At 45.4% G+C, this 12,028-nt stretch overlaps 1 protein-coding gene across 3 annotated transcripts in view; it reads right to left on the bottom strand.

Moving 5' to 3' along the window:
* The window catches only part of LOC115463455 (putative tRNA (cytidine(32)/guanosine(34)-2'-O)-methyltransferase), a 35,042-nt gene that overhangs the window by 1,045 nt on the left and 21,969 nt on the right, over positions 1-12,028 (bottom strand). For all 3 annotated transcript variants that reach the window (XM_030193964.1, XM_030193962.1, XM_030193963.1), the window contains exon 10: positions 1,144-1,247. In XM_030193964.1, coding sequence (XP_030049824.1) covers positions 1,144-1,247 — 104 coding nt within the window. The remainder of the gene's footprint in view (positions 1-1,143; positions 1,248-12,028) is intronic.

A 12,028-nucleotide genomic window follows, 5' to 3' on the forward strand; every position in this document is an offset into this window, starting at 1 on the left:
CCTACTGCAATGTACAGAGGAATGCAGTAAGAACGCCCTACAAACAATTACTATGGCAAAAAAGGGAGCTTGATGCTCACTAAAGAACATATTAATCATTCAGAATATAAGAATGTTCCTCCCCCCAGCGCATAGTTAAGCTCTGGAACTCATTGCCAGAGGATGTGGTAAAAGCAGTTAGTGGAGCTGAATTTTAAAAAGCGTATGGCAAATTCTTGGAAGAAAATCCAATAAACTGTTGTTCGGTAGACCTGTGGAAAGCCACTGTTGTTCCTGGAGTTAAGTAATTTGGAATCTTGCTACTTTTTTGGGATTGCACCAGGTACTTGTGACCTGGATTGACCACTGTTGGCAACAAGATGTTGGGCTAGATGGACCTTTAGTCTGACCCATATAGAAATTCTTATGTCCTTAAGCCTTATATCATATCAAGAAACCAAACCAGATGGCATTTCCTGAACTTGAGACAATATATACACAGAAGAGCGATGATGTTTCCAGAGGAAGCTTTCAGGAACATTTCAAAATGAATATAACCTGCAAGTATGGTTTGATTTACTGATATGCTAATTTCCAGAGCAGTAGCCAAGTCAGCCTGTGACAGGAAAAATTACCAAGTCTGGGGGTACATTATAGGCCAGCCAATTTATTGAAGCATGAGCTTTTGAGGAAAATCATTTCATCAGATGTCCTTGAAAGCTTATTGTCTTGATAAAATCAGTCTGTAAGGTGAACTTCACTCTTTTTATACACCTAATGTTAGCTGCCAATGTATGTTTCCCAAAATGTCATAGCATTTGTCCACTTCAAATGAACGACTACATCACAACTTTTAGCAATCCACACAAGGCGGAGTGAATGAGTACTGGAAGGAGGCTACCAGGATTTCAGGTTCTAGAGAATGCAACAATGACTTCTTTGTGACTAATTATGGTCTAGGCGGTATATAAATACTGAAAATAAATAAATAAATAAATAATTCTCTACAACATAAATGGAGACAGCACAGGTATTTACACCATGCAGAAAGAAAAAAAAATCAGGCTGTAAGATCAGAAATATAAAAAAAAAAAAAAGAAGATAATCTAATGTCCTCCCTCTCTCAGCAATGAGAAGAGAGTCCTATTTGGTCAGGATTCTCACCTGCAGAGGGTAAGTGCGGTCAGAATCATAGGCACTGAGGTCTCCACAGGCCAGGAAGGGCACAATGATGCGGTTGGGACCTTGTAGTTGGTTGAAGTCCACATCTAAGAAAGAGGAAATCCAGCAGGGTGAGTCTGGAGATTCAATGATGTGGAACCAGTGGCAAGCAAGGAGGAGACCAACAAGATGCAATACACCTAATAGTTCTTGGTCTACAAACAGTGTTTTCCTTAAAGAGGGAAATTCAATTGTGGGGGAAAACAGTTCATTGAATTTCTCTTTTACTTTTATAGGACTATGCTTTGACAGTAAAATCCTAACCCCTCTTGTATTTCTGTCACTAAGAAGGCAAAAATAGATTCTTCATCTCTTCTCCACTGGGAACTAGCTGTGGTTTTTGAAATGAGCTCCTTGTGAAACCAGAATGTCAGATTTCAAAATCTTGGTGACATTCTATCCATTTCACTGGAGAATTCAATCCTTTAATATAGAGAGTAAATAGGTTATATAGTGCCACGATGGCTTATTTATTCATAGTTATACAGTAAATGGCAGCAGAAAAAGACCAAATAACCCGTCCACTCTGCCCAATTATTCCTGTTCACACATTGCTAAGGATATACCTCAGCAATCAGTTCTAAAAATTTGAGGGCCTGAAGGGTGGCTCATTTGCAATACTAAACCTCCCTAATCTTCTTCCTACCGCTCTCATGGAATATGTAGACAGAGAAGGAGAATCAGGCCCACTATCTTGATGAAACACCACAGACTTCTCTCACTTCCTGACCACTAAGGATCCTCTTTGTTCATCTCGAGCTTTCTTGAATTCTGTTACTGTCTGTCCCACCTACTCCTCTGAGAGGCAGTTCTATGCATTTACCATCCTTTCTGTGAAAATTAAAACAAAAACATCTAATTCCATACACTAGTCCTATAACTGTGAGCATGTCTCCCCAAACTGAAAATATGACCAAGTCATAGTGGAACAATGAAGATAAAGAAAGCATGTTTCCTTCACACAAACACAACACAACCTCTTGGAACCCAGAATCTCTTTACTTCCTGGAACTCAAACTTGTGCTTTAATGAAACACACAGAGGGACACCCAAATGGGAGGAATATTTCCAAAACTATAATCCCCCCAACTGGTTAACCACTGTAAATCATGAAAAACAAATTAATGTCCTACTGTTCCCTTCCTTCACTTTTGAAGGCTGTACATCACGCTTCTCCATTCCAGTTATAAATGTAAGGAATTCAGAATAGGACTTCATGATCTAGGAGCCAAAGTTTGAATATAGGCCTCTCATATCAACAAAAAGAATTTCCTACACTTAAAGGTGTAATGTGCTTCCCCCCTCAATTCCAGCATCATTAAATTGTGAAACTGTACACATCACCAAGATGGAGGCTCACTCTGAATCCATTTTTGCATAACACATTTTTTCCAACAATGCATGCTTTTCTACAAAAAGTCATGCCCTGAAGATTTAACATTTCAGTCTGATCAAGAACAATGGTGAAAAAAGTATGCATTGACTAATTATGCCTGCTTAATAACCAAGAACTCTTTTCCAGAAAACTTGTAGGGACTGACAGCTCTAGAGAGAATGGAGAAATGCGACATCCATTTTTTGACATTTTAGACACACAACAGAATTCACAGAACCCATATGAAATGCTTGCTTTTGAGCAGCATACTTACAAAGCAAAACACGAAATTGACATTCGCACATTATCAGCAGCATGGACTGTGGCTGGTATTATTATACATCTAAGGTTAATATTCAACTGACAACCCAGATCTTTTTCCCATCTATCCACTATCTGTAAATGGTCATCCCTCTACCCCCCCCCCCCCCCCCCCCCGACGTTTGATTTAGGCTTATATGCAATTCAGAACAAAGTCTATCAGTGGAAGGGGACTCAAACCAAGCTCTAAGCGTATTACCATAGTCCCTCCCGTGATAGTGCATGAATATAATGTGATAATTGATGATACACTAACAAATCTGTAGATCTAGAATAAGTGGTCCTCAAAATTACAGGAAATCTCATAATAATCTCTTTGTCTGTTAGTACATGTTCTAAATGGGTGACTCTCTGAATCCATGCCCGGGGAGAAAAGCAAGATACTTACCTGTAGCAGGTATTCTCTGAGGACAGCGAGCCATTCATTCTCACATGTGGGTGATGCCATCCATGTCGCCCAGTGCGGAATGCTTAAAAAAGCGTGTACAGCTTTAAATATACACAACAGTGTCCCCACCACACATGCATGAGTGCCTTCCCGCCCACCGTGAGAGCACAGGACCATCAGTACAATAGTATAGCTATCAGGACAGGAGAACTCCAAGGGGAGGTGAGAGGGTATCTAAGAATGAATGGCCGCCTGCTGTCCTCAGAGAATACTTGCTACAGGTAAGTATCTTTGCTTTCTCAGAGGACAAGCACACCATATCCTTCTCACATATGGAAATCCCTAGCTACCAGGCTCACTGAAAACAACAGTAGGACAATAGGATATTGCAATGGCAAGGTCAAAATAAGAATTAACCTGAAAATATATACATACTGTGTGAGAGTGCAGCCTGGAACAGAACAAAAATGAGCCTGGGGGGTGGAGTTGGATTCTAGATACCAAACAAATTCTGCAGAACTGTCTGTCCAAACCAACCACTGAGTCAGGTATCTTACTCTAGGACAATAGTGGGATGTAAATGTGTGGACTGAAGACCACATTGCAGCTTTGAAAAATTCTTCTATAAAGGCCGACTTCAAGTGGGCTACTGATGCAGCCATGACTCTGACATTATGAGACTTGATATGACCCTCACGAGTCAACCCAGCTTGGGTGTAAGTGAAAGAAATGCAATCTGCCAGCCAATTGGAGATTGTGTGTTTCCCGATGGCAGCCCCCATCCTGTTGGGATAAAAAAAAAAAGCTGGGTGAACTGTCTGTAGGGCCTAGTCTGCTCCAAGTAAAAGGCCAAGGCTTGCTTGCAGTCCAAGGTGTGCAGTGCACTTTTGCAAGGATGGGCATGAGGTTGGAAAAAAATGTTGGAAGAACGACTGACTGGTTCAGATGGAACTCTGACACAACCTCAGCAGGAACTTAGGGTGCGTGCAGAGAACTACTCTGTTATGATGAAATTTAGTGTAAGGTGGATCTGCTACTAGGGCCTGAGGCTCACTGACCCTGAAAGCTGAAATTAACAGCCACCAAAAATATGATCTTCCAAGTCAAGTACTTCAGATGACAGGATTCCAGCTGCTCAAAAGGAGCTTCCATCAGTTGGGTAAGGACGATGTTGAGATCCCATGTCACAGGCGGACGTTTGACAGGGAGCTGTGTCAAAAGCAAAACTCTTATGAAGCAACTAAAAGCTGTCAAGAGATGATGGTAAGCACTAATTTCACTGGGGTGAACTCTTACAGAGTTGGTCTTAAGACCAGACTCAGAAAGGTGTAGAAGGTATTCAAGCAGGGTCTGTGAAGGACAAGAAAAAGGATCTAGGGCCCTGCCTTCACACCAGATGGCAAGCCTTCTCCATTTAAAAGAGTTAACATCTTAGTGGAATCTTTCCTTGAAGCCAGCAAGACCTTGGAGACACCCTCAGGAAGATGCAAGCAAATTCTAAGCTCTCAGCATCCAGGCTGTGAGGGCTAGGGGACTGGAGGTTGGGATGCAGAAGAGCCCTCTTTCTGCATGATGAGTCTCAGAATACACTCCAATCTCCATGGTTCTTCGGAGGATAAGTCCAAAAGAAGAGGAAACCAGATCAGTCTGGGCCAATAGGGGGTGATCAGAATCATGTTCCTCGGTCTTCCTTGAGTTTCAGCAGTCTTCCACACGAGAGGTATGGGAGGATAAACATACAGAAGACCGTTCCCCCACAACATCCAACACTAGTCTGTCATGTGCCCTGAACCTGGAACAATACCGAAGGACTTTGTGATTGAATGGAGTGGAAAAAGAGACCCAGAGGGGGTGCCCTACTTTCGTAAGATCTCGTAAGTAACATGTGTGCTGAGAAACTACTTGTGCAGTTACATGACCCTGCTCCGTCTGTCATTCAGGGTGTTGGATCTGCCCACAGGGTATGTGGACCTGAGAACTACCCTGTTCTGGATGGCCCAGTGCCACATTCCTACATCCTCCTGACACAGAGGGTATGATCAGGTATCCTCCTGCTTGTTGGTGTAATACATTGCAACCTGATTGTCCACTTCACCGAGTACAATTTGATTGACCAGCCGATCCCTGAAAGCCTTATTCCAGAATGCCCGCAGTTCCAGAAGGTTGATCTGAAGATCTGCTTCCTGAGCTGACCAAGCTCTCTGTGTGTGAAGCCCATCTAGATGAGTCCCCCACCCCAGGCGGGATGCATCGTCAGCACCTTCTGAGGCTGAGCAATTTGGAATGGAAGTCCCACGGTCAAACCGTCCACCAGAGAATGTCACTCGGATGACATCCGCTAGGTTCTCAGAAGCCTGACACCACTGGGAAGCTAGAGTCCACTGGGTAGTTCTCATATGAAGACCTGTCATGGGTGTAACATGCACCATGGAGGCCATAACATCTGCCAAGCTGTGACCTGCTGGCTGGCCCGAACCCGAGTGGCGATTGCAACTAGAGTGTCTGCCTTTGGCACACGAAGATAGGCTAGTGCTTGTTGTGTGTCTAGAAGGGCTCCAATGAACTCCAACAGCTGAGCCGGGAGCAGATGGGGTAGTTTAAAACAAACCCTAGTAGATCTAGCACTAGAATAGTTCTCCGCCTGGTGAACTGAGCACTGTCCTTCGATGTGCTCTTTACCAGCCAATCACCCAGATAGGGAAACACATGGACTCCAAGTCTGAATTGCAACTCTGCGACTAGTGCTAGACACTTGGTGAAAACACTGGGAGTTGACGCAAGGCCAAACAGCAACACGCGGTTTTGGAAGTGACATGTTTCCTCCCAAAATCTGAAATACTTTCAGGCCACAGAAAATATTGGGATGTGAGTGTAGGCTTCCTTTAAGTCCAGAGAGCATAGCCAATTTGTTTCCCGAATCACTGGGAGAAGGGTGCCCAGGAAAATCATTCTGAACTTTTCTTTGACCAGAAATTTGTTCAGGACCTTTAGGTCTAAGATGGGACACAGCCCCCCCCCCCTCTTTTCTTTGTGACAAGGAAGTAACTGGCATAGAATACCTGCCCTTCTTTCCCTGGTAAAACGGGCTTGACCGCTTGGGCCTTCAGAAAAGCAGAGAGTTCCTCTGCATGTACTTCTTTGTGCCGAGAGCTGAAAGAACATGCAGTCACTGGTATGGCGGCTATGCTCTGCTGAACACAGTCAAAAGCTTATCCCCTGCTTTGACTGGGGATGCAGTTGGGCCTTAGGCGCAAACTGTTGATGAGAATAGAAGTGCTGAGGCTGGTGAAAAAGAGCATACCTACACCTTTGAGAGTAGTAGGGAGCTCTCTTTGTTTTGTTTGAAAACCTCCTGGATGAGAAAGGGGCAGAAGGCGTCTGGTGGGAGAGAGTATCAATGGTATCAGTATGCTTCTTAATGAGGTCAGCAACCTCCTCCACCTTCTCTCCAAAAAGGTTATCCCCTGGCACATGGAATCTGCCAATCTTTGCTGGACTGCGGGGCCCAACAGACATACAGCCATGAAAGCCTGCATATCTCTATACTCTGGGTGGAGATCCTGGATGCCACATCAAAAGTATCGCAAGTGCCCCTGGTCAAAACCGTATGACACGCCTTCTGCTGCTTGGCCAGCTGGTGAAGAGATATGGCTTGCTCCGGTGACAGAGAGTCTGCCAAAATCAGGTAAACTGTACACCAAAAAGAGTCCATGGTTCAAGCTGCTTTATCTGGGGGTGCCAAAGCAAAGTCCCCGGAACTCCTGGCTCTTTTGAGCGTGGATTCAACCACCAGGGAATAATGAGGCAACTGAGGCCTGTCAAAACTTGGGGAACTCTGGATCCTGTACATGATATCAATCTTTTTGGGCAGGACAGGGACTGACAGAGGGTACTCCCAGTTCTTCACCTGAACATCTTTCAGGATCCAGTGAAGCGGGACAATCACAGACTCTAGCAGGAGAGTTGTAGTCCAGGACCTCAAACATCTCAGCCCTGGGTTCATCCTAAGTCTCCAAACAAACTAGAATGGTCAACCGTCATTTCCTTGACAAAACCAGGGAAGGAAAGGTATTCAGGTGGAGACTTCTTCCTTTCCTCTGGAGGGGAGGGGTCAGATGAGATACCATAGGACTCCTCCTCCGAGAAGTACCTAGGGTCCTGATCAGACATCCATGAGGGCTCCTCATTGGTGTCAGCAAAGAACTCCTCATGGGAGGGCTGAGATCAAACATGCCTTGAGAAAGAGGAACCACAACCTTGTCTGGAAGGGCGTCGAGGTGTAGGCTCCACCCGCGACTCTGGCAAAGTTTCCTCCACTGACATCGAAGGAGGTGCCAGCATGGGTGGCACCAGGGTCGGAGACCTCACTGCAGGCTGAGGGCTTTGTGAGGCAGCAGGAAGGGGTGCAACTGGTGCAAGCACTCCAGATGCCAATGCACTCTGAAGGAGCCCCACCAAATGCTGATGGAGTGTGGACCGAATGCGCTCATCAAGGGCCACCATTGGGAAAGGATGAGGTGTTGGCCAGAGGCAGTCTGCTGAACTGTCGGGGTTGGTGCGGGTACCTGGTCCTGGCTGCATGGAGACACCCACGCTGGCACCTTGATGGAGGGAGACCGCTCCTCCTGGTGCCAACGCTTCTTGGGGACCGGATCCCTCAGTGACCCAGTGCTCCCTGCACCATGCATTGAGGGGGATCGATGCTTCTTGGCCTTCACATGATGCCAGTCATCAATACTCCTCGGTACCTAAGACGACAACGTTGAATCCCGTCTCCTTGGTGTCGGGTTGATGCTGACTGGTCCCAAGGGCCCTGTACAGTGGCCGACACAGAGGTAGGTGGAGAACTGCTCGATGAACACCCACTCCCAGTGTCTGGCATGGGCCTAGCAATCATAGGAACTGATGCACCTGATTCTGGTGCAAGGCTCGATGCAGATACCAATGCCAATGTCGAGGATTCAGACCAGGCTCCAAAAACGCTCTCTCTCTGAGCCTCTCTGGCCAGCTGAGTCAATTTCTTCATACAAAGGCAAAGAATACAACTAAGGGGTATGCTTAGGTCCCAAACAATGGAGACACCAAGAATGGTTATCCTTTTCAGAGATGGTCCGACTGCACTGGGCACACAGCGCTTGAAGCCACTGGGTACCTTCAATGACATGGAAGGGAAAACAGCCATGGCCAAATCAAACAACTCAATGGTGACCTTAAAAAAGGGGCAAATCACCAAGAAAAAGAAGGAAAAGCCTAACTGGAGATTGAGCCGAAGAGGGACTACTAAGCACACAAAAATGAAGAAAACTTACAAAAGGAAATTAAAACTGTAAGGGGAGAGAAAACACCTCAAATAGGGAAAAACCTCAGAGAATATTTGGGTAAATCCCTCAGGGAAGACACAAAACAGCTACAACAAAATCAAACTGCACCAGATGCAGTGAGGGATCCACAAAGAAGTACATCTTTTCCTCCCATGCTCTCACGGTGGGCGGGAAGGCACTCGTGCATGTGCGGTGGAGACACTGTTTTGTGTATTTAAAGCTGTACTATGCTTTTTTAAGCGTTCTGCGCCGTGCAACATGTGAGAAGGATATAACCTGCTTGTCCTCTGAGAATCAACATTATCCCTTAAGGGGATTCAATCTGTACTACATGGGTCTTGATTCCATAACTTCACTATAACTTGCCAAATGGCTCTCAGAGGACCTAAAGTTAAACTATATTTTAAACATTGGGGAACAGCTTCTGTGGAAGCCTGGAGCAAATAAATAGGACACCAGGGAGCCAAGAACACTCTCTTGTAAGATAAAGGAGTATAGTCTTTTGCATCAAGAATCCAGTTGTTTAAATGCTACAGTAAGCAAGCTTTATTTTATTTAACTAAATCTGGAAGTCCCACTACACCCCTGGACCAACAGCCATGTAATAACTGAAGCCGTATTTTAGGTTTTTTTCCCCTGACAGTAGAAAAGAAAAACCAAGTGCTGTATCTTTTTCAGATCCTTTTTAAACAAGTATAGGGGTAAGATCTGCAATATCTATAGCCATTTTGGAAAAAAGGGACATTTTATAAAGACATCAAACATATAAATTGCGAGTGACCGTACTCACCCGCAAATGCGCAGTAGAGACCGATCCTTCAAGGAGCAACACACCAAACCCCGCCTCCACCAGCAGCTCCTGTACCGAATGTAATGCAGCAATAGGGAGGGGAGGGGGCGTGGAAATCGGAGGAGGACGTAATGCAGCCAATAGGGAGGGGCTGAATGCTTGAATTGCGGTTTATCATCAGAGTATTGCTAGGCAATTTGATAGTTTCTGATTTCTATACTCTGTACAGTTTTGTGAATTTTTGAGTAAAGTAGAATTGCCATATCTTTGCAGTACTTTAAATAATGTGAGTCCAGGGCTGCCGAACAACAGAGCCGGGGCAGGGCTGCTGCCCCCCCCCCCCCCCAAAACTCAGGCTTCCGCCACCACCCCCTTACCTTTCTGCATCTGCTCCTCCTTTTAGTGTGTCGCTCTCCTGCTCCTGTGTTCCGGGACATGAGTTATTGTGTTAGATTGTAAGCTCCTATGAGCAGGGACTGTCCTTCTTTGTTAAACTGTACAGCGCTGCGTAACCCTAGTAGCGCTCTAGAAATGTTAAGTAGTAGTAGTAGTAAGGAGGGGGCGTGGAAATTGGAGGAGGACGTAATGCAGCCAATAGGGAGGGGAGGGGGCGTGGAAAACAGAGGAAGATGTAATGCAGCCAATAGGGAGGGGGCGTGGAAATCGGAGGAGGACGTAATGCAGCCAATAGGGAGGGGAGGAGGCGTGGAAATTGAAGGAGGATGTAATGCAGCCAATAGGGAGGGAAGGAGGGGGCGTGGACATCGGTGGGGGAGGGAGGGAGGATGGAGAAGAGAACCACCATGTACAAGGGCACAGCAGGAACGACGAAGTGGCCGAGGCAACAAAAAAACCCGCAGCAGAAACCAAGCAGGGATCAAAAAACATTCTGGGGCCAACAGAAAAAGGTAAACAGGTGCATTCACTCACAGCACACACACACACAAGTCCTGCTTTGCAGCATGAAGCAAAGACATAGCTGTCCCGCCCCTTTGGCTCACTGAACAGCACAAGTCAGCAGAAGGGGCGGAACAACAACATGTATGCGGGGAGGGGGGAGGGAGACCGGCACACACTTAAAAACGAGCCTGCCTTTCAAACTGCTCTAACAACTGCCTACAAGGAGACACTGAACCTCCACTGCCACACAGCTCCAACAACTGCCCTCAAGGAGACACTGAACCTCCACTGCCACACAGCTCCAACAACTGACTACAAGGAGACACTGAACCTCCACTGCCACACAGCTCCAACAACTGCCCTCAAGGAGACACTGAACCTCCACTGCCACACAGCTCCAACAACTGACTACAAGGAGACACTGAACCTCCACTGCCACACAGCTCCAACAACTGCCTACAAGGAGACACTGAACCTCCACTGCCACACAGCTCTAACAACTGCCTACAAGGAGACACTGAACCTCCACTGCCACACAGCTCCAACAACTGCCTACAAGGAGACACTGAACCTCCACTGCCACACAGCTCCAACAACTGTCTACAAGGAGACACTGAACCTCCACTGCCACACAGCTCCAACAACTGACTACAAGGAGACACTGAACCTCCACTGAGACAGGGAGTACTAACAGCTCACAAGCACTCTCTCTCACTCACACACACTCTATCTCATTCACTCACTCACACACACAGAGACACCCAAGCACACACACACTAGCTGCTCACTCTCACACTCACTGTCTCTTTGGGAGGGCAGGGAACAGAGGACGGTGGCTTGACATGGGGTGAGGGAAGAGGACAGAGGAGGGTTGCTGGACATGGGGGGAGGACAGGGGACAGAGCAGACTTGCTACACATGGAAGTGAAATTAAAAAAACTCGCCCGTTTTAACGGGCTTAACGGCTAGTATTCTTCCTAAAAGTGATAAAGGTAAGTTCTTCCATATCTCTAACTGTATCTTAGTATGATCGAGTAATGTTTGCACATTAGGGTGATATAACTGTGAAGTGTCTGTGGGTAATTGAATTCCCAAGTATCTGAAAGCACCATTAGCCCACTGCAACAGAAGCACTCCCTCCAATCTTGTCTTAAAGAAACATCAGTTGGCAATGCTTGATTTTATAAAATTAAGTTGGAATCCGAAAAAATCTCTATTAAAGCCTTCATTAAAAAACCCAAAAAAACAATAAATAGCAAATAAGGCAGCTGAAGACGTCGAAACAGTGGCCACTGTTGATGGGTGAATGATGGAACAATAGCTAAGTTCCAATTTGATTTATAGTTAAGTTGACGCCTCAGTAATTGCAAGTTAAGAGCTTTCAATTTTCGAAAAATTTGGAGGAACTGGAATTTGCTGAAGGAATTTATAACACAAGTGATAGATTAATGAACGACTCCCTAAAAAGGAATAATTTGGAGAGTTTTTTTTTTTAAGACTACTGATGTGAAGGAAAGTTAATAATTCTAATGCTTTTTGCATACTTCCGTTACATCATTGAGGTCCTTTTTCTCAAATATACATATCTCCTGAGTTGGGTGTCCTACTGGAGGATTAATTATTATAAAATCTTTTTAGTCATAAAATATAGAGAAATATAGCATAGTACAATGGTTCAGAGAATTATGCGAGTAACACATGCTAGCATTATATAATACCATATAGTAATAAGC

The sequence above is a fragment of the Microcaecilia unicolor genome, chromosome 2 (assembly GCF_901765095.1).
Source record: "Microcaecilia unicolor chromosome 2, aMicUni1.1, whole genome shotgun sequence".
Lineage (NCBI taxonomy): Eukaryota > Metazoa > Chordata > Amphibia > Gymnophiona > Siphonopidae > Microcaecilia > Microcaecilia unicolor.